General features: G+C 43.7%; 1 protein-coding gene and 1 long non-coding RNA gene across 6 annotated transcripts in view; one reads left to right on the top strand and one right to left on the bottom strand.

Annotated features, from left to right (window-relative positions):
- LOC105009559 overlaps nucleotides 1-25,616 on the bottom strand; it is a 49,365-nt gene that overhangs the window by 9,268 nt on the left and 14,481 nt on the right. For 2 of the 5 annotated variants that reach the window (XM_034287761.1, XM_034287762.1), the window contains exons 6-7: nucleotides 19,793-19,818; nucleotides 16,847-16,956 (exon numbers count right to left, since the gene is read on the bottom strand). The exons of 2 other annotated variants lie outside the window; for them this stretch is intronic. In XM_034287761.1, coding sequence (XP_034143652.1) covers nucleotides 16,849-16,956; nucleotides 19,793-19,818 — 134 coding nt within the window. In that variant the 3' untranslated portion in view covers nucleotides 16,847-16,848. Of the gene's footprint in view, nucleotides 1-16,846; nucleotides 16,957-19,380; nucleotides 19,819-25,616 lie in introns of those variants that run through there. One more of the 5 variants, XM_034287763.1, reaches the window with a different exon arrangement.
- Nucleotides 1,599-2,082, top strand: LOC117593291. Its single transcript, XR_004574731.1, has 2 exons — nucleotides 1,599-1,826; nucleotides 1,939-2,082. It is a non-coding gene; the product is annotated as an uncharacterized LOC117593291 (long non-coding RNA).

Consider the following 25,616-nt stretch of genomic DNA (forward strand, 5'->3'; position numbering starts at 1 on the left):
AAATATAGCAGGAGGATAATGCAATAATATACATAACACTGTAAATTAGCAGCAATGTTGGTAGTAGTAATTGGATGCGATATTCATACTTTTTTACAATAATTGGAATCGTTCTTTTGTCTGATGTAACTGCTGATAAAAGACTTAATTAACATGCGCTTCTCTGGCAGCCGCATCTCTCTGAAAGGTTTCTGCTTGTATTGCTCAATGTCCCACCCGCAGATTAATTAGATTGTTTATACATCAAGTACATAGCCAATCAACATTGTATGTCATATTTGTGAGAAAGACGTGGGAAAGAAGAATGCAGAGAGATGCATGGCTGAGACGAGGGGTAAGAATGCTGACGTTGCTTTCACAATTCTCTAAACTGACGTTCCAACAAACATCAGCCTCATTATTATCTTTTTCTATGATGACAATACCCAGTTTATTTTTTGTGGACTAAGCCTACTCCACCGAAAATGCCTGAACTGGTGTAGCCTATAGCAGAAAAACTGACTTTGGAAAGCATAATAGAGCAAACATAACAAATCAGCCACATATGATATTTTTTGCAGTGAAAGATAGCTAACCCTAACGTTTGAGTTTATTTATGCAGTGCTATTTTTGTGTAACAAAGTCAGTGCTAATGCGACTAGATAGCTAGCGTTCATATGGTAAAAATTAATATATAATTAATATAACAGAGTACTCGCATGTATTTGTTTTTTATGTTTTTTACACGATGGTGGCTAGGTTTAGCAAAAGTAATGTCAACTCTGCTAACGTTCAGGATTTCAGCTCTGTTGTCAGGAAATTATTTAAGTTAAATAATGTATGAATAAATAAATATGGCTATGAAATAAATCCTGAAATAAAGAAATGAAGCAATAAATATATAAATGAGTGAATACATAAATAGGTTTTGTTTCAAAATGATGTTTTTCAAAGGACTCATTTTCATTCTTCTAGTGACTTGTATTTCATAATGACACATTTATTTCATAATGACACATTTCCATTTGGTATATTCAAATTAGTGGGGCGTGGTTATCTCACAATTAGTGGGGCGTGGTTATCCCAAAGCAACAGCAGCACTGAATCACTGAATTTGCACATCAGCCTGTCTTGCACTCCATTTGATTCAGGTAAGAGCTTTAGGTAAAGTTGCTTTGTAAACATTATTACTTTTTTATTATATGTATGTTAGCTATCCAGATGTATGTTGTATGTAAACCAAATTATCATGTCACTGGACACGAGTGATGGCAAAATGTTAGATACAGTAGCTATACTACAGTCCTAATGCAGCTACTACTTGTGTGTTGTTAGCAATTGTTTTTGCTAAATAACAGTACTGTAACCTCATGTTTGCTAAGTTAGTGTCATACCTAAATGATAGTAATAAAAAATGCTACCAGTAACATGTACCTTGATATAGCCTAAATTGACTAATTTGCCTTGATTCTTAGCCAATTGGTTGAATTTCTGACTAGTTTACAGATGTATTTCTGTATTTTTATGTTCACCACTACTAGTGGCACTAGGATATAGATGTACCAGGATAAGTGAAGAAAAAGCGGTTTCCACTAACTGTAGCTGCTCTATAGGCACCGTTTGTTATGGGTTGCTTCCCCTCCGCCCTGAGTCAGGTGGTTCGGTCCCTGTTTTGTTTTTCCACCTGGAGTGCTGGGGGTGTGTTCAGTAGGGCAAGGGGCGTGGCAGAGTCTTCACTGCAGAGCCATTCTTCGCAGCTCCACCTCATCCACATGATTCACTCCAGCAATATTTAAACCCGGGCTGATCACCTCTTCGGCGCCAGTTCGTTATCTACTACCCATGTGGTACTTGGCTCTTAGTTCTAGTTACTTGCTATTATCATCCGTGTGCTCCATTTTTTGCCTTTGTTCCCTGTGTTTGTACTTACCCTGTGTTTCTCTCCTGTTACCTGCTCAGACCTGCTGCTTCCTCTGCTGCGCCTACTAGCTCCTGGCCTCACCACCCAGCCTTCACCGTCAGCTCTCCCCCAGCTTCGGACCTGCCTACACTGTTTTCTCATACAACCCTGGCTCTCCATTAAAACCTTTATTTTTGAATCTACCTTACGTGGTCTGTGTGATCTCTCTGCGTTCTGGGTCAGACGTACTCTAACAGAACGAACTGGCCATGGACCCTGCAGAGGATTCACGTTTTTCAGACGATGAAGGCATGTTTCGAGCCATCAAAAATCAGGGAGCTCTGTTAGGACAACACGACCAGTTGATCCACAAATTACTGGAGACCAACCAACAATTATGCCAGCAAGTTGCTCAGCTTTCTTCTCAAATTGCCACTCTGTTTCTTCCCAGTGCTCCTAGTTCTCCCCCCTCTCAACCAGCTTCCGTAGCCGTGGATGCTACACCACATGCCCGGGAACCCCCGGTGACGTCTCCCGAGCCGTTCTCTGGGGAATTGAACAAGTGCCGAGGATTTCTGCTTCAATGCGGTCTCGTCTTCCAACAAAGGCCGCTGTCTTTTGCCTCAGAAGCATCTAAGGTACACTACACACTGGGGTTACTCAGGGGAAAGGCACTAGTGTGGGCAGAAGCTATGTGTACCAATCAACACCTCTCCGGGTTAACCTTTTCTGAGTTTTCCACACGTTTACGTACCGTTTTCGACCACCCAGACCATGTCGGAAACGCGTCCAAGAGATTGTTGGACCTTAGACAGGGTACACGGAGCGTGGCTGAGTACTCTATTGACTTTTGGACATTAGCGGCTGATTCAAACTGGAACGACGAGGCACTACGGGGAGTGTTTACGCATGGACTTAATCACTCAGTTCAAGATGAGCTAGCTCTTAGCGATGAACCTAGCAACCTGCACGGTCTTGTTTCCTTGGCCATTAAGATTGACAACAGGATCCGAGAAAGGAGACGGGAGAAGAGCGGACACGCACCCGTTCCTACTAGGGTTTCCAGGGCACCAAGGCCCGGTTCATCACCCCCACACAGTGTTCCCTCGGCCGCACCCGTCTCCGCTGCAGGGGACGAAGAGGAACCCATGCAATTGGGCCGGGCTCGGCTATCCCCAGCCGAACGCGTACGACGCCGACAGGCAGGTGAGTGCCTGTACTGTGGCAACTCCTCCCATTTCCTTGCTGCCTGTCCTGTACGCCCAAAAGAGGAGGCTCGTTAGTGAGAGTGGGTACACTAGTGAGCCCCATCCCTGTAACCGAACCCACATCCCCTCGTATGTCACTCCCTGCCACACTCCAATTAGGTATGTTATCACTGCCGTTGACGGCCCTCATCGATTCGGGGGCGGAAGATAATTTCATTGACTTGAATTTGGCTAAACAGGCTGACATTCCCCTCGAATCACTCCCATCCCCTATCAAAGTCACAACCATTGACGATCAGTGTTTGACTACGGTTACCCACCAAACCATTCCAGTTACTCTCATTCTCTCCGGCAATCACAGAGAAGAAATCACCCTCAAAGTTGTGTCTGCCTCCGCATCTCCTCTCATTCTCGGTTTTCCTTGGCTAAAGTTACACAATCCTCACATAGACTGGCAACACAAAACCATCAGTAGTTGGAGCAGTTTTTGTCATTCCACTTGTCTCGGTTCGGCTATCCCTCCCAACGTGAAAACCCCGACTGCATCAGAGAACCTGCCCGATTTGTCCTCTGTCCCCAAGGATTATCTGGATCTATCGGAAGTGTTTAGCAAGGTGAAAGCCACATCTCTGCCACCCCATAGACCCTATGACTGTGCGATTGAACTATTTCCAGGAGCCCCCTTGCCTGCCAGCCGACTCTACAACCTGTCCAGACTAGAGAGAGAGGCTATGGAGAAATACATCGGGGAGTCCCTGGCTGCAGGCATCGTTCGCCCCTCAACATCACCTGTAGGGGCGGGGTTCTTTTTCGTGGAGAAAAAGGACAAGATGCTACGCCCCTGTATTGATTTCCGTGGATTGAACAACATCACTGTAAAGAATAAATACCCTTTGCCACTGATCAATTCTGCTTTTGAACCACTGCAGGGTGCCACGGTCTTCTCCAAACTGGATCTGCGCAATGCCTATCATCTCGTCAGGATTCAGCAAGGAGATGAGTGGAAAACAGCTTTCAACACACCACTTGGACACTTTGAGTATTTGGTAATGCCCTTTGGTCTCACGAATGCACCAGCAGTATTCCAAGCTATGGTAAATGATGTTTTACGAGACATGTTAAATCGTTTTGTTTTCGTCTACCTGGACGATATACTGGTTTTCTCTAAGTCACTCACTGAACATGTCACACACGTCCGTCTAGTCCTGCAACGTCTGTTGGAAAACAAGCTTTTTGTTAAAGCTGAGAAGTGTGAGTTCCACCGTGAGTCTGTTCCCTTTCTTGGGTTCATCATTGAGAAGGGACAGGTTTCGGCAGACCCCAACAAGATTAAGGCAGTAACTGAATGGCCCGTTCCCCAGTCTCGCAAACATCTACAACGTTTCCTTGGTTTTGCAAATTTCTACAGGCGATTCATCCAGGGCTTTAGTCAGGTAGTAGCTCCCCTCACAAAACTCACCTCACCTAAAGTTCCGTTTGTGTGGTCTCCTGAAGCTGACCAAGCCATGTGTACCCTAAAAGGACTGTTTTCCACCTCCCCGGTGCTCATCCACCCTGATTCCTCTTTACCTTTTGTTGTGGAAGTGGATGCCTCGGACTCAGGTGTTGGAGCGGTGCTGTCGCAACGCTCCCCCACGGACCAAAAACTCCACCCTTGTGCTTTTTTTTCTAGGAAGTTGTCTCCAGCCGAGAGGCATTACGACGTCGGTAACCGTGAATTGTTGGCCGTCAAACTGGCGCTAGAGGAATGGCGGCATTGGCTGGAGGGGGCGGAGCAGCCTTTTATAGTATGGACCGACCACAAGAACCTGGCCTTTGCTCAGTCTGCAAAGAGTCTCAACTCCCGCCAAGCCAGATGGTCTCTCTTCTTCAGCAGGTTCAACTTTACTCTTACTTACCGTCCTGGTTCTCGCAATGTTAAACCTGATGCCTTGTCCCGCTAGTTCTCCATCTCTGAGGAGCCCAGCGTACCGGAGTCCATCCTGCCCCCTACCTGCGTAGTGGCCAGAGTTCGCTGGGAGATTGAGTCTCTGGTCAAGGCTGCCCAAGACTCAGACCCCGGACCAGCCGACGGGCCGCCTGGCCGGCTCTATGTCCCTGTATCCGTGCGGTCTGAAGTGTTGCAGTGGGTCCATTCATCCCGTTTCGCCTGCCATCCAGGGAGGCAGCGTACCCTTACGTTGTTAAAAAGGCATTTCTGGTGGCCATCAGCAGTAGCTGATGTCCGAGCTTTCGTGGCAGCCTGTACCACCTGTGCCCGAGGGAAAGCATCCCACCAGTCTCCCTCGGGTCTGCTACAACCTCTGACGGTTCCAAGTCGTCCTTGGTCCCACATAGCCCTGGACTTTGTCACTGGTCTCCCCGTGTCCGAAGGTAATGATACAATACTCACGATTGTGGACAGGTTCTCTAAATCTGCTCACTATGTTGCATTACCAAAACTACCGACTGCCAGTGAGGCAGCGGACCTCTTAGTCTTACATGTATTCCGTCCCCATGGAATACCTGTGGACATTGTTTCGGACAGGGGCCCACAATTCGTTTCTCAAGTCTGGAAGGATTTTTGTTCTGCTCTTGGGGCTACTGTGAGTCTCTCCTCAGGATTCCACCCGCAAACTAACGGCCAGACCGAAAGAGCAAATCAGGACCTGGAAGCGTCTCTTCGCTGCGTGGTGGCTCAGCATCCATCCTCCTGGGCTAAACATCTTCCCTGGATCGAGTACGCCCACAATTCCCTGACCACCTCTGCTACCGGTCTGTCCCCTTTCGAGGCTTCTTTGGGGTATCAACCTCCTCTGTTCCCTGAGCAAGAAAAGGAATTGGCTGTCCCCTCGGTCCAGGAGAACTTACGTCGGTGTCGTCAAGTGTGGAGCGACGCCCGGGATGCGTTGCTCTGGACTACGGAGCAGAACAAGAGGTCGGCGGACCGTCGCAGGACCCCGGCTCCCCAGTACCAGCCTGGGCAGGAGGTGTGGCTGTCCTCCAGGAACATTCCCCTGCGGACTGACTCACGCAAGCTTGCACCCCGGTATCTGGGCCCATTCGTCATTGACTCGATTATTAATCCCTCCGCTGTGCGGCTGAAGTTGCCGCGGGCTATGAGGTGTCATCCCACCTTCCATGTCTCGCACCTAAAACCGGTCTCTTCCAGTCCCTTGTGCCCGCCTGGGGACCCTCCGCCTCCCGTTCGCATGATCGACAACCACCCGGCCTATACCGTCCGCCGCCTTCTGGACGTTCGGCGGCGTGGTAGGGGGCTCCAGTATCTGGTCGACTGGGAGGGCTATGGGCCGGAGGAGCGCTCCTGGATCTCCAGGAGTCTTATCTTGGATCTGCAGCTGGTGAGGGACTTCCATCGTGCTCACCCTGGCAAGCCGGGGCCTGGAAGGACGCCGGGAGGCGTCCGTTGAGGGGGGGGTCCTGTTACGGGTTGCTTCCCCTCCGCCCTGAGTCAGGTGGTTCGGTCCCTGTTTTGTTTTTCCACCTGGAGTGCTGGGGGTGTGTTGAGTAGGGCAAGGGGCGTGGCAGAGTCTTCACTGCAGAGCCATTCTTCGCAGCTGCACCTCATCCACATGATTCACTCCAGCAATATTTAAACCCGGGCTGATCACCTCTTCGGCGCCAGTTCGTTATCTACTACCCATGTGGTACTTGGCTCTTAGTTCTAGTTACTTGCTATTATCATCCGTGTGCTCCATTTTTTGCCTTTGTTCCCTGTGTTTGTACTTACCCTGTGTTTCTCTCCTGTTACCTGCTCAGACCTGCTGCTTCCTCTGCTGCGCCTACTAGCTCCTGGCCTCACCACCCAGCCTTCACCGTCAGCTCTCCCCCAGCTTCGGACCTGCCTACACTGTTTTCTCATACAACCCTGGCTCTCCATTAAAACCTTTATTTTTGAATCTACCTTACGTGGTCTGTGTGATCTCTCTGCGTTCTGGGTCAGACGTACTCTAACACCGTTGGAGGTGTGACAGGCAATAATGTTCAGCATGGCAGGTAACCACCAACCCTTCTGTATAAGGAACGGAGGCTTACGGTGTAAGCTTAGTTTACACAAAATGTATGTCCTGCTTTTATTATGAATGTTGCCTTGTGGGAGAGATCAGACAAGACTCCAATTTCTTTTACTACAGGTGTGTTTGTCAGGCAGTAAGAAAGGGCATTGACTTGGATTCTCCTTTACCTATAACTGTAGAATATATGATTAGTTGAATATTAGTGAGAATGACAAACATGGCAAACTGAAGAAGTGCTGTCTATATGTCTATGGAAGTTCTCTGCATCCCACTGCTGGGTTTTGCCTCTGAAGCTAAGCAAGGTCGGGCCTGGTCGGTCATGGGACTGAAGATTACATGTTGGTTAAGTGTCCTGCACAGGGTGCTGTGATTTGGATTGGATGGTAAATGGGTGTCCAGACTGTTTGTGGTCTCCATAGGTCCCATGTCACTGTAAGAGAAGGGATGTTTACTGGTGTGATGGCAAAATGTAATATCATAACACCTCGGGTACCTAACCATCCCCAGCTTCCAAATTGGTTGATCTTTTCTCCTTCTCCTGTAACTATTTCTCCTGTGACTATTTTCGAAATTAGAATGTTCTCAGGCAACTTACGTGGTAAAATAACAGGCTATCAAAACATATCTAATTCACCTGTCTAAATTTCTCTATTTCTCTTTATTGTTTCTGTCCATCTCAACAATCTCAATTGTCTTATCTTGTTGTTTTTCAGATCTTTGACGTTGCCTACCAAAGGACAGACAAGGCCCATTGCAACGGTACTGGGACTGAAAGATGTTAACAAAACAATATATCCGCTAACATCACCCAGTATTTGGAGGAAATGGGAGAGAGTAGGCTGGTTTTTACAGTTGTTTGCTAGTTAAGATTCCCTAGGTATCAAGGTATACAGTGGGGAGAACAAGTATTTGATACACTGCCGATTTTACAGGTTTTCCAACTTACAAACCATGTAGAAGTCTGTAATTTTTATCATAGGTACACTTCAACTGTGAGAGACAGAAACTAAAAATCCAGAAAATCACATTGTATGATTTTTAAATAATTCATTTGCATTTTATTGCATGACATAAGTATTTGATCACCTACCAACCAGTAGGAATTCCGGCTCTCACAGACCTGTTAGTTTTTCTTGAAGAAGCCCTCCTGTTCTCCACTCATTACCTGTGTTAACTGCACCTGTTTGAACTCATAACCTGTGTAAAAGACACCTGTCCACACACTCAATCAAACAGACTCCAACCTCTCCACAATGGCCAAGACCAGTGAGCTGTGTTAGGACATCAGGGATACAACTGTAGACCAGCACAAGGCTGGGATGGACTAAAGGACAATAGGCAAACAGCTTGGTGAGAAGGCAACAACTGTTGGCGCAATTATTAGAAAATGGAAGAAGTTCAAGATGACGGTCTGGGGCTCCATGCAAGATCTCACCTCGTGGGGCATCAGTGATCACGAGGAGGGTGAGGGATCAGCCCAGAACTACACGGCAGGACCTGGTCAATGACCTGAAGAGAGCTGGGACCACAGTCTCAAAGAAAACCATTAGTAACACACTATGCCGTCATGGATTAAAATCCTGCAGCGCACGCAAGGTCCCCCTGCTCAAGCCAGCGCATGTCCAGGCCCATCTGAAGTTTGCCAATGACCATCTGGATGATCCAGAGGAGGAATGGGAGAAGATCATGTGGTCTGATGGGACAAAAATAGAGCTTTTTGGTCTAAACTCCACTCGCTGTGTTTGGAGGAAGAAGAAGGATGAGTACAACCCCAAGAACACCATCCCAAGCGTGATGCATGGAGGTGGAAACATCATTCTTTGGGGATGCTTTTCTGCAAAGGGGACAGGACGACAGCACCGTATTAAAGGGGGGATGGATGGGGCCATGTATCGCAAAATCTTGGCCAACAACCTCCTTCCCTCAGGAAGAGCATTGAAGATGGGTCGTGGCTGGGTCTTCCAGCATGACAATGACCCGAAACACACAGCCAGGGCAACTAAGGACTGGCTCCGTAAGAAGCATCTCAAGGTCCTGGAGTGGCCTAGCCAGTCTCCAGACCTGAACCCAATAGAAAATCTTTGGAGGAAGCTGAAAGTCCGTATTGCCTAGCAACAGCCCCGAAACCTGAAGGATCTGGAGAAGGTCTGTATGGAGGAGTGGGCCAAAATCCCTGCTGCAGTGTGTGCAAACCTGGTCAAGAACTACAGGAAACTTATGATCTCTGTAATTGCAAACAAAGGTTTCTGTACCAAATATTAAGTTCTGCTTTTCTGATGTATCAAATACTTATGTCATGCAATAAAATGCAAATGAATTACTTAAAAATCATACAATGTGATTTTTTGGATTTTTGTTTTAGATTCTGTCACTCACAGTTGAAGAGTACCTATGTTAAGTCGGCAGTGTGTCACATTCTTGTTCTCCCCACTTTACATGTAGTGAGGTACCTAATCCTAAATACTACTATAAATGGCTCTGCATAGTAGTGTCTGATAAAGTACTGAAATTTAAACATTTGCATAGATTAACGGTGGGTGGGTTGATGAATGCCAAATAAAAAGGGCCTTGCTGCTTATGGAAATTTGGTAATAACCAGACAAACAAGTAATAACCAGACAAACTGTACAGTATCTCTTTCAGTTTGGTTGTCACTCGTCTGTCTCAGTGTTTGCCATTCTTCTCTCAACCTCTTTCCAGTTTGGCCTGGAGCCCCACCCGCTGTCCACAATTCTGGCAATCAGTGTTCGGGATCATGATGTTTCACTGTGGGTCCTGACAGCGGAGAGCAATTCTGGGTTAAACATCCTCAAAGAACCATGCCACTTGTCCTTCTACTAATACCAAACATGCATCTGTATATTTAAATATTCCTTAACATTGCCTGGATACTGCATAGTCTCCAATACCACCCTGTCACAGTCCTTAGTTTTTATGCTGCACTAGTTTGTGCCGGGGGACAAGGGTCAGTCTTAATTCTTAGGTATCCTTTTGGATCTAAGGACTGCTCCTGCTAATTACTGTGGGGTCCTGCTGAATCTTAAGAGAACCTAAGTCCTTGGACAGTGTTTTAGGATTACCTGGCCTGATGTCTCCTAGCTGTCCCTGCTCAAAGTCCACCTGGTTGTGTTGTAGATCTACACAGTGATGGTTGGCCACCTGGTCACCCCTGTCTTTGTCCACCTGGTTGTGCAGCTGATCTGCATTCTGCCTAAACACTCAGCCCACCTATATTTACTGACCAGCCAGTTATTGGAACATGCAAAAATATTGGCCCAAAAAGGTCATGTATTCTTATAAATATCACCCAGCACAGCTGAAGAGGACCCCTAAAAATCAGTGTTCAATTTGAAATGAGTGCTGACAATCTATCAAGCAGTACATGAACAAAACCTACCAGAAATGCATTGGGTGGACAGCCTGACAGAATTTCTGATTCAACAGAAGACCAGCCTGACCCTCAACAACCAGTAAAATTATTAATGTTCTAGTCTGTTTTTTTTTTTATATACATGAAACATGAATGCCTGGACCGGTATAACACACTCATTTTTGGGTAATAACTTTTCCTTAGAATCTAACATCAGAAACATTGTCAGACTGTAGCAGAACAATTAAAACCCTCTTAGTACTTAGTGTGAAATGAGTTACTTACATTAGTGATGAAAGTAAGATCTTAATGTTGTTGTAGTATATAATTATAAACAGGGTTGTTTATATACTAAATGTTGATTATCTGTAAGATCTGGTACAAGTTAGCTACAGATTTATAATAGTAGGAACGCAGTACATTTCAGGTGTATGGCGGATATGCAATGTAAAGAACTGTATCCAGGCGTTCTGTGTCATGTTGTGCCTAAGAATGTCACGTTTATGGGGGCGAATGCAGGGTTGAAGAAGGAGCTTTTAATAAGAACAACAGGAAAACCAAACAGAGTGCCATGCACTACAGATACAAAAGAACGATACATCGAAACACAGGACAGGAGAACGCAACAATGATCGACCAGGAACTAAATACACAGACAAGCAAGGAGAACAGAAACAGATGAGGGCTAAACACAGGTGAAAGGAATAAATGGATTAACTGAACTGGGAACAGGAAAGACCAAATTAGGACATGACAAACCAAGAACACACAGAAAACACGAACCGGAAAAATCCCGTCTGGCAGGGACCATTACAAAGAACAGACCTGGTCTGGTCCTCTGTTCCCTCAAAGTATCTAGAGTGTTTCCCTCTGCACCCTCTTGTGTCATTTTTGCAGTGGTTGTCAAAACTGCTCTGGAACCCCCAGTTATTCCATGTATTTGAAATACTCAACTGCATACACACCTGATCTAATTAGACTAACATTGCCAAAGTTAGAAATCAACAATCACAAATAAAGAATTTAAAATGTCTAGCCCTTAAATTGTAAATTGGGCAGTTCAGGGCATTAACAAAGATTTTTCACAAGCAGCTGGCTGTCATACATCTTCCAATCACCTCTGTCTGAATTTAATATATAATTTATTGGTAGCTAGGGTTGCACATGTTTAGCTTAATTAACTAACAAGATACACGTTATTGGTTGCATTTGTTATTTCTAACGGTTAGGTATGAGACTAACTTACCAAACATGAGGTTACTGTACTGTTATTTAGCAAAAACAATTGCTATCAACACACACAAATGGCCACTGTACATTAGGACTGTAGCAGGCTACCTTATCTAACATTTTGCCATCACTAGTGTCCAAACAGTGTCTTCATGTTAATCTAGGTTATATACAACACACATCTAGAGAGCTAACATACATATAATACAAAAGTGATGCTGTTTACTTTATAAAGCAACTTGACTGAAAATTCTTACCTGAATCAAATGGATGTTCAAGCCAGGCTTTCCTGGATGAGTCCATACGGAGGTTGGCAGCCTCTCTCAAAAATGTTGAGAATCTTTTTTGGTTATCAGATATTGTAGGCATCTGAAAACAATGTTTTCTTTTGTAGCCTACTGTCCTTTCCATCCGCCAGAAATGTTCGCTCCCTTCTCGTTATATTCAAATTCAGTGATTCAGTGCAGCAGTTTCCCCATTGATTTGAATATACCAAATGGAAATGTGTCATTATGTAATACAAGAAACTTGAAATAAATAAATGTAGTCCTCTGAAAAACAATTTTGAAATAAAAATCTATTTATTTATATATTGACTCATTTATATATTTCTATTCATATATTTATTGCCTCATTTCTTTATTTCAGGATTTATTACATAGCCATATTTATTTATATAATATTGACTTAAATGGCATTCCATAGTAGCTAACGTTGATTAATTAGCTAGTGTAACTTTAACAAGTGTATTTCTTTACCGTTAATTTGGTCACCTGACTAGCAAAACACTTAAACACGTAAATGTAGTAGCAAATAAGGTTGATTTGGATTCTGCATACTGCGTAGCCATTTCAAGTCTTCTTTCACTTTCATTTTGACTATACTATGACTGACACCTCTGAGATTCGATATCTCCCTAACACTGCCCAGCTTATTGGCTCCCCTCCTGATCTGCAGGAAATTGAATGTGAAGCTGTTCAGTTCTACATCCACATAATGAAATGTTGAAAGCCATTTTATATTATGGTGACCCCTTTTTCATACCTGATTGCAGGACATCCTTTGTCCTGATATGTTCACATTGTGATTGTAGCCTCACTTTAAAACAGGTTTTAAAACAGTTAAGAGACATATTGCCCAGATTTTTTCTGTCCAGCTTCTAAGGTAGTGAGTGATCCTCTGTCTGGATATCTTACAACGGTTGACAGATCTGGATGCAAAATCATGTATAATTTACAGATGCCTTTATTCAAAGCAACACACAAGAGCATTTAGGGTTGGATGCTTTGCTGAAGACCACAACAGATTTTGTTACACCTTGCCAGCACTGGGATTTGAACCAATTCCATTTATGTTATCAGCCTAACTCACTTACCAATAAATCGTCTAACCAACAAAATAACCAATGAAATCACTGACGTGTTTTTTTTAAATAGTAGTCCTACCAGTTCAACAACTCGCATACACAGAGAGAGCATTGAATATGTTCAAAAGGAATACACAGCTAAAATGAATTCATAAAATAATGTAAAGACTCATGTCTGGAAATGGTAGACAAGATCAGGAGGAAGGAAGCGAGTTTGCACCAGATATGAACTTGGCCCATGTCCAAACCATGTAGTCAGTCCTAAACACACACTCAGGCACACATACACTCACAGAAACAAACACACTCTTTAATTGAACATTTCAAAAATTCAAATGTTCATGCCATGCATTAATTCCGTGTGTCTATCCAAGCTTAGACAGCATTAATAAAGAAAGGTAATTTACTCACCCAACGATGACTGACCGTTTATAATTGTGCTAAATTTTGCTCAATCTGCTCAACCTATTTGCGATCTGGTAACTAAGATTTCCGGCACAAATGAAAGTGCCTCCGACTTTGCAGGAAACAAGTATTGATCGTTAGGATATGATATCCCATGGTTTTCATTGCAGCCTAAGATGTGCATGCTCCTTATCTACAGAAACCAAACATGCACAGAGAATTCTATAACTTTTCTTTATTGCTGTAGCCTAATTCATTTGCTTGTGATATTATTTTCTCTAGAATGAATAATTTGGTAATTGTTGAAAAAAATAAACAAGGTTAATTCGGTATAAAGCTACTTGAAACCAACTCCGGGTTGACTGACTCTGAGCGGTTTCAGAACAGAGGAGTATACTACGAATCAAGGTAACTGGCTTATCCAGGTAACTTCAGGAGTAACTTGGTGACGTCGGGTGTAACTTCCCGATTAACACCAAAAAGGTATATCTGCAGACCGCAAGTTGGGGGCGATACTTAATATGGGGGTTCCTGAATATTAAGTTACGCCCACTGAATATTAAGTTACGCCCACTGATGTTCGCCCATTGGTCAGTTTGGGGACATCTTGGTTTGACACGCGGTTCAACGATAGGTGTCATGTATGGGTATGACGTCATGATGTTGTGTGTGCTAATGGAGGAAGAAGAACTAATGTTACAGCTTTATCTCATGTGATTTCATTAAAAATATTTTATCAAGATATAGCACTAGGTTCAAGCATTGATATAGAAAACAAAAGTGTATTTGCTTTGACTATATGTTGAAAAAGCACTCTAGTCTGATTATGCTTCTACAAATAATGTAAAATTCCAATACAAAAAATTGGGTGGAGTAAAACACCAGCAACAATTGCAAATACACAGTGCCCCTTGATTTCTTTGCATATAATCAATCTTTAGAGTCTCCTGAACATTTCCTACAATACATTCACTGCGGCATATAGAACAGTTTTTTTTTTATAGAGCAATATATATATCTCATATCCATTGAGTTGCATTGTGGCCAATGGGGTTGGTGGAGTAAAAAACCAGCAACAATTCCAAATACACAGTGCCCCTTGATTTCTTTGCATATAATTACTCTATCCACTCTCCTGAACATTTCCTACAATACACTCACTGCGCTCCTCCATGAACTGCCACCTTAACGTGGTGGAGGGGTTTGAGTATCGGAGTGACCCTAGGAACTATGTTGTCTGGGGCTATATGCCCCTGGTAGGGTCTCCCAAGGCAAACAGGTCCTAGACGACGGGTCAGACTAAGAGCGGTTCAAAACCCTTTAATGATGAGAAAAATCTTGAGGTCCATGACGTTGCCCGGTATGGCGCAGCCGGGGCCCCACCCTGGAGCCAGGCCAAGGGTTGGGGCTCGTACGCGAGCGCCTGGTGGCCGGGCCTTTCCCCTTGGGGCCCGTCCGGGCTCAGCCTGAAGGAGCGACGTGGGGCCGCCTTCCTGTGGGCTCACCACCAGCAGGAGGGACCATAAGGGGCCGGTGCGGAGAGGATTGGGTGGCAGTCGAAGGCGGGGGAACCCGAGAACTTCTGTGCTAGTCACAGTTTGTCCATAAACAACACCATGTTCAAGCATAACGGTGTCCAGCAGTGCACGTGGCACCAGGACACCCTAGGCCGTAGGTCGATGATCGACTTTGTTGTTGTTTCATCTGACCTGCGGCCATATGTCTTGGACACTCTGGGGAAGAGGGGGGCGGAGCTGTCAACTGATCACCACCTGGTGGTGAGTTGGATCCGATGGCGGGGGAGGAAGCTGGACAGACTCGGCAGGCCCAAGCGTACTGTAAGGGTCTGCTGGGAACGTCTGGCCGAGTCTCCTGTCAGAGAGATCTTTAACTCCCACCCCCGGCAGAGCTTTGACTGGATCCCGAGGGAGGCTGGAGATATTGAGTCCGAGTGGACCATGTTCTCCACCACCATTGTCGAAGCGGACGCTTGGAGCTGTGGCCGTAAGGTCTCCGGTGCCTGTCGAGGCGGCAATCCCCGAACCCGGTGGTGGACACCGGAAGTAAGGGATGCCGTCAACCTGAAGAAGGAGTCCTATCAGGCCTGGTTGGCTTGTGGGACTCCTGAGTCAGCTGACGGGTACCGACAGGCCAAGCGGACTGCAGCCCGGGTGGTTGTGGAGGCAAAAACTAGGGCCTGGGAGGAGTTCGGTGAGGCCATGGAGAAGGACTATCGGCTGGCCTCGAAGAGATTCTGGCAAACCGTCCGGCGCCTCAGGAGAGGGAAACAGTGCCCTACCAACGCTGTTTACAGTAGAGGTGGGCAGCTGTTGACCTCAACTGAGGATGTCGTCGGGTGGTGGAAGGAGTACTTCGAGGATCTCCTCAATCCCGTCGTCACGTCTTCCATTGAGGAAGCAGAGGATGAGGGCTCAGAGGTGGACTCGTCCATCACCCGGGCTGAAGTCACAGAGGTAGTCAAGAAACCCCTCGGTGGCAAGGCACCGGGGGTGGATAAGATCCGCCCTGAGTACCTCAAGTCTCTGTATGTTGTGGGGCTGTCTTGGCTGACACGCCTGTGCAACATTGCATGAGTCCTTTTGAAGCTCCTTACTAACCAATTGTTTAATGCTCTTAAAACTATGAAGGAATTCTCTTGAGTAGATCTGAAGGTCCTTCATTTCAGTCTTTTGTAGATCTCCAGATAAAAGGTGAAACCTCAGTCTAGATTTTCAATACAAATATTTAAAAGAAAACAATCACCTAGCTCTACTGAGCGGATTCCAGATCTTTTTTTGTGTGGGTGAATTCTTACAGTTAAAAGAAAAAAAAAATTGATACAGATATAGGCTATTCAGAATATTTTCAGACAATTCAAAATGTGTGCAATTAGTTCTGCCTGTATCTCTGTTGAGCATATTCTGATTTACATTGTAATGGCATTACATTCTAGGTCTTGGCTAATAAAGTATAGCCCAGGTCTTTTCAATTCTTACCTCCAAGGTCCAGTGGCTGCTGGTTTTCTGTTCTACCTAATCATTGGTTGCACCCATTGGTTGTCCGATGTATTCACTATAACAGTTGTTGTACCTTATTATGAACCCCCCCCTTACGGATGGGGAATTCTGACTAGAGCTATACTGACCTGTACTGTAAATGCACTGACTATTTTTTGCACTAATACTTCTTTGAAAAATTTTAGCTTTACCATATACTCTCAAAATCAATGTACCTCCTAACAAAACTCTTTGCTACTCCTTTTGGTCTATAGACTGGAGGCCTTTGCGCAGTTTTAGAACACTAAAATATGCAATGGGTTGAAGACGTTCTGCATTTCTTTATGCATTTTTCCATGTGCATTGACTTCATATTCTTTATATGTCTCTGATGTGTTTTGTGCACACAGAAGGAGGCTTCGGTAATGTTGCAGAGATGAGGCAGTACACATGCCCAAGGAGAACGGAGGACGTTTCATAAAATAACTTACATGGAATAAAACAGAAACAAACTCACCAAGACAGAACAGAACAATGTCACATTTGGGCCAATAATCCCAAACACTTGGCCTTCTTACAAATGAGGGTGAGAGGGCATTGGATTCCACTGGCACAGCAGGCCAGACTTGCAGGGACTTGACAGCTGCAAGCCACAACCAATCGGTCTCTTTTATCCTCTCCCATGTCACTTCAATAAAGGCTTTTATAGTGTCATTTGAAAGAGAGCCTGTGGTTTATTATTATTGTGCATTGTGTTGTGTTGTGTGTGTGTCCAACCTGGCATCTGTGTGACTTAGTGTCTGCATTTGTTGAGAAAATGTGACAACTGTCTGATTTATAGGGAGAGATACAGTTTATTTAAGAACCATATTCTAATGCAAGTAAAGCCAGTTGTTATTGAAATTCCAGGACATGTGTATTAACCAACACATGTGAACAGAGCATCAGTATAATAATCTAACAAGCTAAAGAGTAGTAGCTGTACTCACAGTAACATTTAACGGTATAGCTTACGAGCCCAGCTAACAATTTTTTTTATACTAAAGCCTCCTTAACATGACAAGTAATATGTTTGTCCATGTGTACTTAAGTCTCCTAAAGTGCAAAAATACTGATTAAAGCACTCTGGTGTTCAACACCCGGCCGCAGCAAAAAATTGTGCCAGTTTAGGGTGGTGCAAATTGGCTTATTATGATGAATGGTTTAGATGGTGGGCAGGGGTGGTCTAGGTATTTCTTGTGCTAGGTCAAATGCATGAAAGCACTATCTTTCTGTTAGCTAGGTAATGCCTTCTTCTTCAGTATGCGTGCTAATGAATACATTCTGATTGAACAAGCAGTACAGGTGCTGGTCATAAAATTTGAATATCATCAAAAAGTTTATTTATTTCAGTAATTCCATTCAAAAAGTTAAACTTGTATAATGTATACATTCATTCCACACAGACTGATATGTTTCAAGTGTTTTTTTCTTTAAAGTTTGATGATTATAACTGGCAACTAATGAAAACCCCAAATTCAGTATTTTAGAAAATTTGAATATTGTGAAAGGGTTCAATACTGAAGACACCTGGTGCCACACTCCAATCAGCTAATTAACTCAAAACACCTGCAAAGGCCTTTAAATGGTCTCTCAGTCTAGTTCTGTAGGCTACACAATCATGGGGAAGACTGCTGACTTGACAGCTGTCCTAAAGAAAACCACTGACACCTTGCATAAGGAGGGCAAGACACAAAAGGTCATTGCTAAAGAGGCTGGCTGTTCACAGAGCTCCAAGCACATTAATAGAGAGGCGAAGGGAAGGAAAAGATGTGGTAGAAAAAAGTGTACTAGCATTAGGGATAACCGCACCCTGGTGAGGATTGTGAAACAAAACCCATTCAAAAATGTGGGGGAGATTCACAAAGAGTGGACTGCAGGTAGAGTCAGTGCTTCAAGAACCACCACGCACAGACGTATGCAAGACATGGGTTTCAGCTGTCGCATTCCTTGTGTCAAGCCACTATTGAACAAGACACAGCGTCAGAAGCGTCTCGCCTGGTCTAAAGACAAAAAGGACTGGACTGCTGCTGAGTGGTCCAAAGTTATGTTCTCTGATTAAAGTAAATTTTGCATTTCCTTTGGAAATCAAGTTCCCAGAGTCTGGAGGAAGAGAGGAGAGGCACAGAATCCACATTGCTTGAAGTCCAATGTAAAGTTTCCACAGTCAGTGATGGTTTGGGGTGCCATGTCATCTGCTGGTGTTGGTCCACTGTGTTTTCTGAGGTCCACGGTCAACGCAGCCGACTATCAGGAAGTTTTATAGCACTTCATGCTTCCTGCTGCTGACCAACTTTATGGAGATGCTGATTTCATTTTCCAACAGGACTTGGCACCTGCACATAGTGCCAAAGCTACCAGTACCTGGTTTAAGGACCATGGTATCCCTGTTCTTAATTGGCCAGCAAACTCGCCTGACCTTAAACCTATAGAAAATCTATGGGGTATTGTGAAGAAGATGTGATATGCCAGACCCAACAATGCAGAAGAGCTGAAGGCCACTATCAGAGCAACCTGGGCTCTCATAACACCTGAGCATTGCCACAGACTGATCGACTCCATGCCACGCCTATTTGCTGCAGTAATTCAGGCAAAAGGAGCCCCAACTAAGTATTGAGTGCTGTACATGCTCATACTTTTCATGTTCATAATTTTCAGATCCTTTCAAAATCCTTTTTTGTATTGGTCTTAAGTAATATTGAATTTTTCTGAGATACTGAATTTGGGATTTTCATTAGTTGTCAGTTATAATCACCACAATTAAAAGAAAAAAACACTTGAAATATATCAGTCTGTGTGGAATGAACGTATACATTATACAAGTTTCACTTTTTGAATGGAATTACAAAAATAAATCAACTTTTTGATGATATTTTAATTTCATGACCAGCAGTTTGACAAGACAAGCATCAGAGGACATGACTCAAACTTTGACTCTCCCCAAGATGATGTGGTGTGGTTGCGACAACATTTCAAATAGAAAATGTAATCAGGAATGGAGAAACATAAGTTCAAATATTTAAAGTTGCTTTGTCTTTGCTCATCACTAACCTTAACAAAGATGTTGATATTATCACAGTTAAATAATCAAAACCGAAGAAACCATTTTAAAGTGGTTTGGAATATAACCACAAGCTGAATTTGAGCCAACAGCATCGGGTTAGTGCTGCCGGCTATTAACAAAAGTTGTATTCCCACTCTACCCAGAAGTCTTATTTTTACTGTCAGCTATTTCAAGGATGACAAACAGCACCAAAAGCATAACAAGAAGAAGAAGAATCACCAAAATAATTCCAAATATCCAGTAACCTGCAAAATTAAAGTAAAAAACTTTGTTAGTTAGCTATACAGTACAAATCTTTCCCCCGAAACAAAATATTAGAATGTATAATTTAACTGCATACTGTAGTAATAACAGTATAGAGTTAAAAATAAAAACATATTCACTGCCCCAAAATCTATGGAAGAGAATAGATTCAGTCATGTGAAAAACGAAGTACACCTTTTTTTTTACAGATTTGGACATATGGATAGTTGAGCTAAAGTCCAACCACATTCATTGATAAAGGTAACCCAATTTAACAAATACGAAACACAATGTTACCATTCATGCAATAAAAATAAATAATTTCCTTTTGAGGAAGTACAACCCTACATTTACCATCACATAAAATGGCTAAAACCAAATTTTCAGGTACATAATTCTACTGTCCAGTGGATCATGTAGAAATGAAGGGAATCTCAGTCCACTTGGAATCTACATAGGACAGGTTGTTCCACCAAATACAGCCCAAGACCTCACCTGTCAGTGGTCATAATGTTATGGTTGATACGTATATATCAAGCGTGCCGCACAAGCTCTGAAAAGTGAAGCCAAAACGTCTCGATCGCCCCCTGGTGAGTGGTCCCAGTATAGATCATAAACTCCGCCTCCCCATGTTATTCAATGGGACGCGAGACCAACTAAACAATTAAATTACCCTTCAAATATCTTTTTTCCGAAGCTGGTTTTTGTCATTTACTGTAGTTTGTATCACGCTAATGTAAATTCAAGAGTTTGTTTTTAAAATAAGTTATTTAATGCTCTAAAAACCGTGCTGTGACATCGTGATTGACAGCTATCTGAGCCGAGGAGCCGCTGAAGCCCCAACAGGCTTTTTTCGCGATCTTTGGAGGACTAAGGAGATTGGAGCTTTAAATTTAATCTCTAAATTTCTATAATTGATATAATTTCACACGGACATAATGGGTTGTTCTGTAGTAGATTGTGCTAACCGAAGTTAAATTTATAAGCTATTTAATTAGTAAATAAATGTAATGGGCTAGCTAACGTTAGCTAAAAGACAACAAGCCTCGTTAATAGCTAGCAGGTGATCGTTAGCTAGAAGTTACCAATTATTTTTGTATTAGGCCTATTCTAAATTGTAATGTATGTACTATTGGGCATCATCATTCTTGTGATAAGCCTGCCACCTTGTGGTGACATCTAGTATGTACGCGTTTGAGTGCAGTTCCGGTTCAGTAAAAATGTACACGTGAAGTACATAGCAGACGCTTGTGTCGAGTCTTTCTTTATTAGTAACAAACACGACAAATTGGCGACGAGGTCTGGATCGACAACCACGGATGTGGGTAATCAATCACGAATAGAGCGTGTGAGTTACATGAAAAGAGTGTGAAAGCCAATTAATGTCTAAAGGAAAGTGCAACTGAGCAAAAATGTCAATGATCGGAACTATCGCTGCATTTGACACTAATGCTGAGGATTGGGGAACTTATGTGGAAAGAGTGGAGCTGTACTGCAAGGCTAACAGTGTTGAAAATGATAAGAAAGTTGCTGTTTTGCTGAGCGTGATGGGAGCGAAAACGTATGGACTGCTTCGTAGTTTGTTAACCCCTGAAAAACCGGCGGATAAAACTTTCTAAGTGAACATTTGAACCCCAAACCCTTAGTAATTGCGGAAAGATTTAGATTCCATAAACGGAACCAAGCTAAAGGAGAAAGCATTTCTGAATACATAGCTGAGTTGCGCCGATTGTCAGAGCATTGCCAATTCGGAGGGGGACTGGCAGATGCATTAAGAGACAGACTTGTGTGTGGAATGCATAATGAAGGCACACAAAAAAGACTGTTGACAGAAAAAGATTTGACACTTGAGCGTGCACTGAACATATCAATATCCATGGAGACAGCAGCAAAAGATGCATTGGAATTGCAACAAAAATCAGTAGAGTGTGCAGCAAATAAACTGTCACTGAAATCAGAGAGAAAACTGAAATGTCATCGCTGTGGGAAAATGTCTCATGATGGAAATGACTGCTGGTTCAAAGATAAAGAATGTAGAAAATGTCATAAAAAGGGACATATTGAGAGAGTGTGCAAAACAGAGAAAAGGAAAATGCACAAGGACAAAACGTATAAAGTGAAACACAAACCCGCCATAATACATCAAGTAACTGAAAATGATTAGAACACAAGTTCAGGTACGGATGACCTTTCATGTCTGGAATTGTATAATATTGAGGAGACAGATCGAAGAGTTATTTGGCTCACACCTGAAGTGTCAGGAGTTAAACTCAAAATGGAGTTAGACACTGGATCTGCTTTATCAGTCATCTCAGCAGCTGATTACAAGCGACTGTTTTCAGAAATACCACTGCAAAAGACATCAGTGATATTAAAGACTTATACTGGCGAAAAAGTGTCTCCGAAAGGAAAGTTACCAGTAACTGTGAAGTACGAAGATAATCAGCAGCAGCTGAACCTGTATGTGTTGGAAAACGGAGGACCTGCATTGTTCGGACATGAGTGGCTGAGGAAAATACCTCTGGATTGGCATGCCATAAAAAACCTGGATGTGTCACAACAAATTGCAAACAAAGAGACACAAATGACTTTAGCGCAAATTATACAAACGGTGGAACCCGTGTTTCAGAAAGGAATAGGGACACTTAAGGGAATAAAAGGGAATCTGGAGTTGAAAGAAGACACCTCTCCAAAATTCTTAAAAGCTCGCCCAGTGCCATACGCAATTCGTCCCAAAGTGGAGGCGGAGCTGGACCATTTGGAAAAATTGGGAATCTTGACCAAGGTCGAAAGAAGTGAATGGGCAACACCCATAGTACCAGTAATAAAAAAAGGGAAAACAGGAGATGTGCGTATTTGCGGGGACTTTAAAGTGACCATTAATCCAGCGCTTCATGCTGTACAGTATCCCTTACCACGCATTGAAGATATTTTCGCATCCTTGTCTGGTGGTGAACACTTCTCAAAAATTGACCTGGCTCAAGCTTACCTCCAAATGGAAATGGATGAAGAATCCAAGAAGTTCTTGACCATCAACACACATAAAGGGCTCTATCAGTACAACCGTCTAGTCTTCGGAATCGCCTCAGCTCCTGCGTTGTGGCAGAGAGCGATGGACCAGGTGCTGCAGGGCATTCCGGGAACGCAGTGTTACCTGGACGATATTATTGTAACGGGGAAGGATGATTCAGATCACCTCCAAAACTTACAACGAGTGTTGACTCGATTGTGTGAGTATGGACTGAGAGCTAACAAGGAAAAATGTGAGTTCTTCAAGTCCCGGATTTCTTACTGTGGACATGTGATAGACAAAGATGGTCTTCATAAGTCGCAGGACAAAATTGAAGCTGTGTTAAATGCACCACACCCACAGAATGTGTCCCAGCTCGGATCATATCTCGGACTTGTGAACTATTACCACAAATTCCTTCCGAACCTCTCGACTGTGTTACATCCATTGAACGCACTGTTGCAAACAAGGACACAGTGGAATTGGTCAGACAGTTGTGAACAAGCTTTTCAAAAGACCAAAATGCTCATAACTTCTGAGGTAGTGTTGGCACATTTTAACCCATCCCTGCCCATCAGGTTGGCATGTGATGCGTCGCCGTATGGAATCGGCGCTGTGCTATCACACAAGTTTCCAGACGGCACAGAAAAACCAATCGCCTTCGCATCGAGATCACTGTCGGCAGCAGAACGTAACTACGCACAGTTAGATCGAGAAGCACTTAGTCTTGTGTGGGGGGTTAAAAAGTTTCACCATTATCTGTATGGTCAACGGTTTACCCTCATCACAGACCATCAGCCCTTGGTCTCGATCTTCAACGTACGGAAGGGTGTTTCAGTGATGGCCTCAGCACGGCTACAGCGTTGGTCACTCTTCTTGGGTGCTCACCAATATGATATTGAGTACAAGGGCACTAAACTACATGGTAATGCGGACGGGTTGTCGCGTCTTCCATTGAAGTCTATGGAAGAGGCACATGCTATGGATCCAGCTGATGTGTTTCATACCACAATCGTGAGTCAGCTACCTGTAACAAATGCCACTATTCAGAGAGAGACCCGTAATGACCCAACATTGTCCAAGGTCTATGACATCACAGTACAGGGATGGCCAGCGCATGGAAACTCACTTTATCCAGCATTTTCAGTGAGGAGAGAACAGCTTTCTGTGTGTCAAGGAACTCTGATGTGTGGATTACGAGTTGTAATTCCCTCCAAATTGCACAGTCAGATGTTGGACACATTGCACGAAGGACATTTAGGCACTGTAAAAATGAAGAGTCTTGCACGCAGTTATATGTGGTGGCCGGGAATCGACAAACAGATTGAGGATCTAGCTAAGGCTTGCCCTGGATGTCAAAGGACCCAGAACTCTCCACCATTAGCCCCCTTACATCCCTGGTAATGGCCGTCAACACCATGGCAAAGAGTGCACGTCGATTTTGCTGGGCCATTCAAGGAATCCATGTTTTTGATCGCCGTGGATGCGCATTCGAAATGGCCTGAAGTTATTTCAATGAAGACAACCACATCTGAAAAGACTGTTTCTGTGTTGAGGACAATATTCTCCAGGAACGGGTTGCCAGAGCAGATATGTACGGATAATGGACGGCAGTTCGTCTCAGACGAATTTCAAAAATTCATGAAGCTGAATGGAGTCAAACACATCACTTCCGCACCATACCATCCAGCCACTAACGGCTTGGCGGAAAGGTTTGTACAGACTTTCAAGAAAGCAATCAAGGCAACGGACAATGACAACATCTCACTACAACACAAAATAGACAACTTCCTTTTCATGTACAGAAATGCAACACATGCCACAACTGGCCAAACACCAGCGATGATGTTCCTTAAAAGAAACTTAAGATCTCGCTTGGATCTCATCAAACCAGTTGTTCGACGTGATGTGGAAAACAAACAATTTGCGCACATGAATGACAGGCACACAAGAAACTTTCAAGTTGGACAAGAAGTCTTAGCACGCGACTATAGACAAGACAAGTGGCAACCAGGTACTATTACCACTAGAACTGGACCCTTGTCATACACCGTGAAGGTGGGAGATAACACATGGAGACGTCATGTTGATCAATTGGTGGATCGCCAGACCAAATCCTCACCTTTATCTGCCCCTGATCCAAATGACATGGACATTGAGGTTGTTGGAACTACCCCTTCTACCTCAGTAAACGTGAATGACTCTGAATCACACGAAGACAAGCCAAGTGTTACAAGTTCAGTGGCACCAGAACCTCACCAAGGCTTACAGAGACGTTATCCTGAGAGATGTAAAAAACCCCCACAAAAGCTTGATTTGTAGCTATGTTTAATTAGCAACACTGTTTGGTTAACTGTAATGTCATGCAGTATGTTAAGTTATGCGTTTAAGTTTTTTTTGTATGAGTAATCTACTGGGGAAGGAAAGTGTAATGTATGTACTATTGGGCATCATCATTCTTGTGATAAGCCTGCCACCTTGTGGTGACATCTAGTATGTACGAGTTTGAGTGCAGTTCCGGTTCAGTAAAAATGTACACGTGAAGTACATAGCAGACGCTTGTGTCGAGTCTTTCTTTATTAGTAACAAACACGACATAAATTAAGGTTAAACATGATGTAAGTTAGGCTATAACATATCGTATTTTAATGAGGTTGGAGTGGAACGGAGCAGACAGAGTTCACAGGAGCAGGACTCCACTTCCAAAGCAGTGCAGCGTGTGCTTGCGATTGATTATGGTATGCATTCTGCGAGGGAGAGTGAAGGCGGGGCACAGGGGTGGGGCCGTTG

This window comes from Esox lucius, chromosome 18, assembly GCF_011004845.1.
Source record: "Esox lucius isolate fEsoLuc1 chromosome 18, fEsoLuc1.pri, whole genome shotgun sequence".
Lineage (NCBI taxonomy): Eukaryota > Metazoa > Chordata > Actinopteri > Esociformes > Esocidae > Esox > Esox lucius.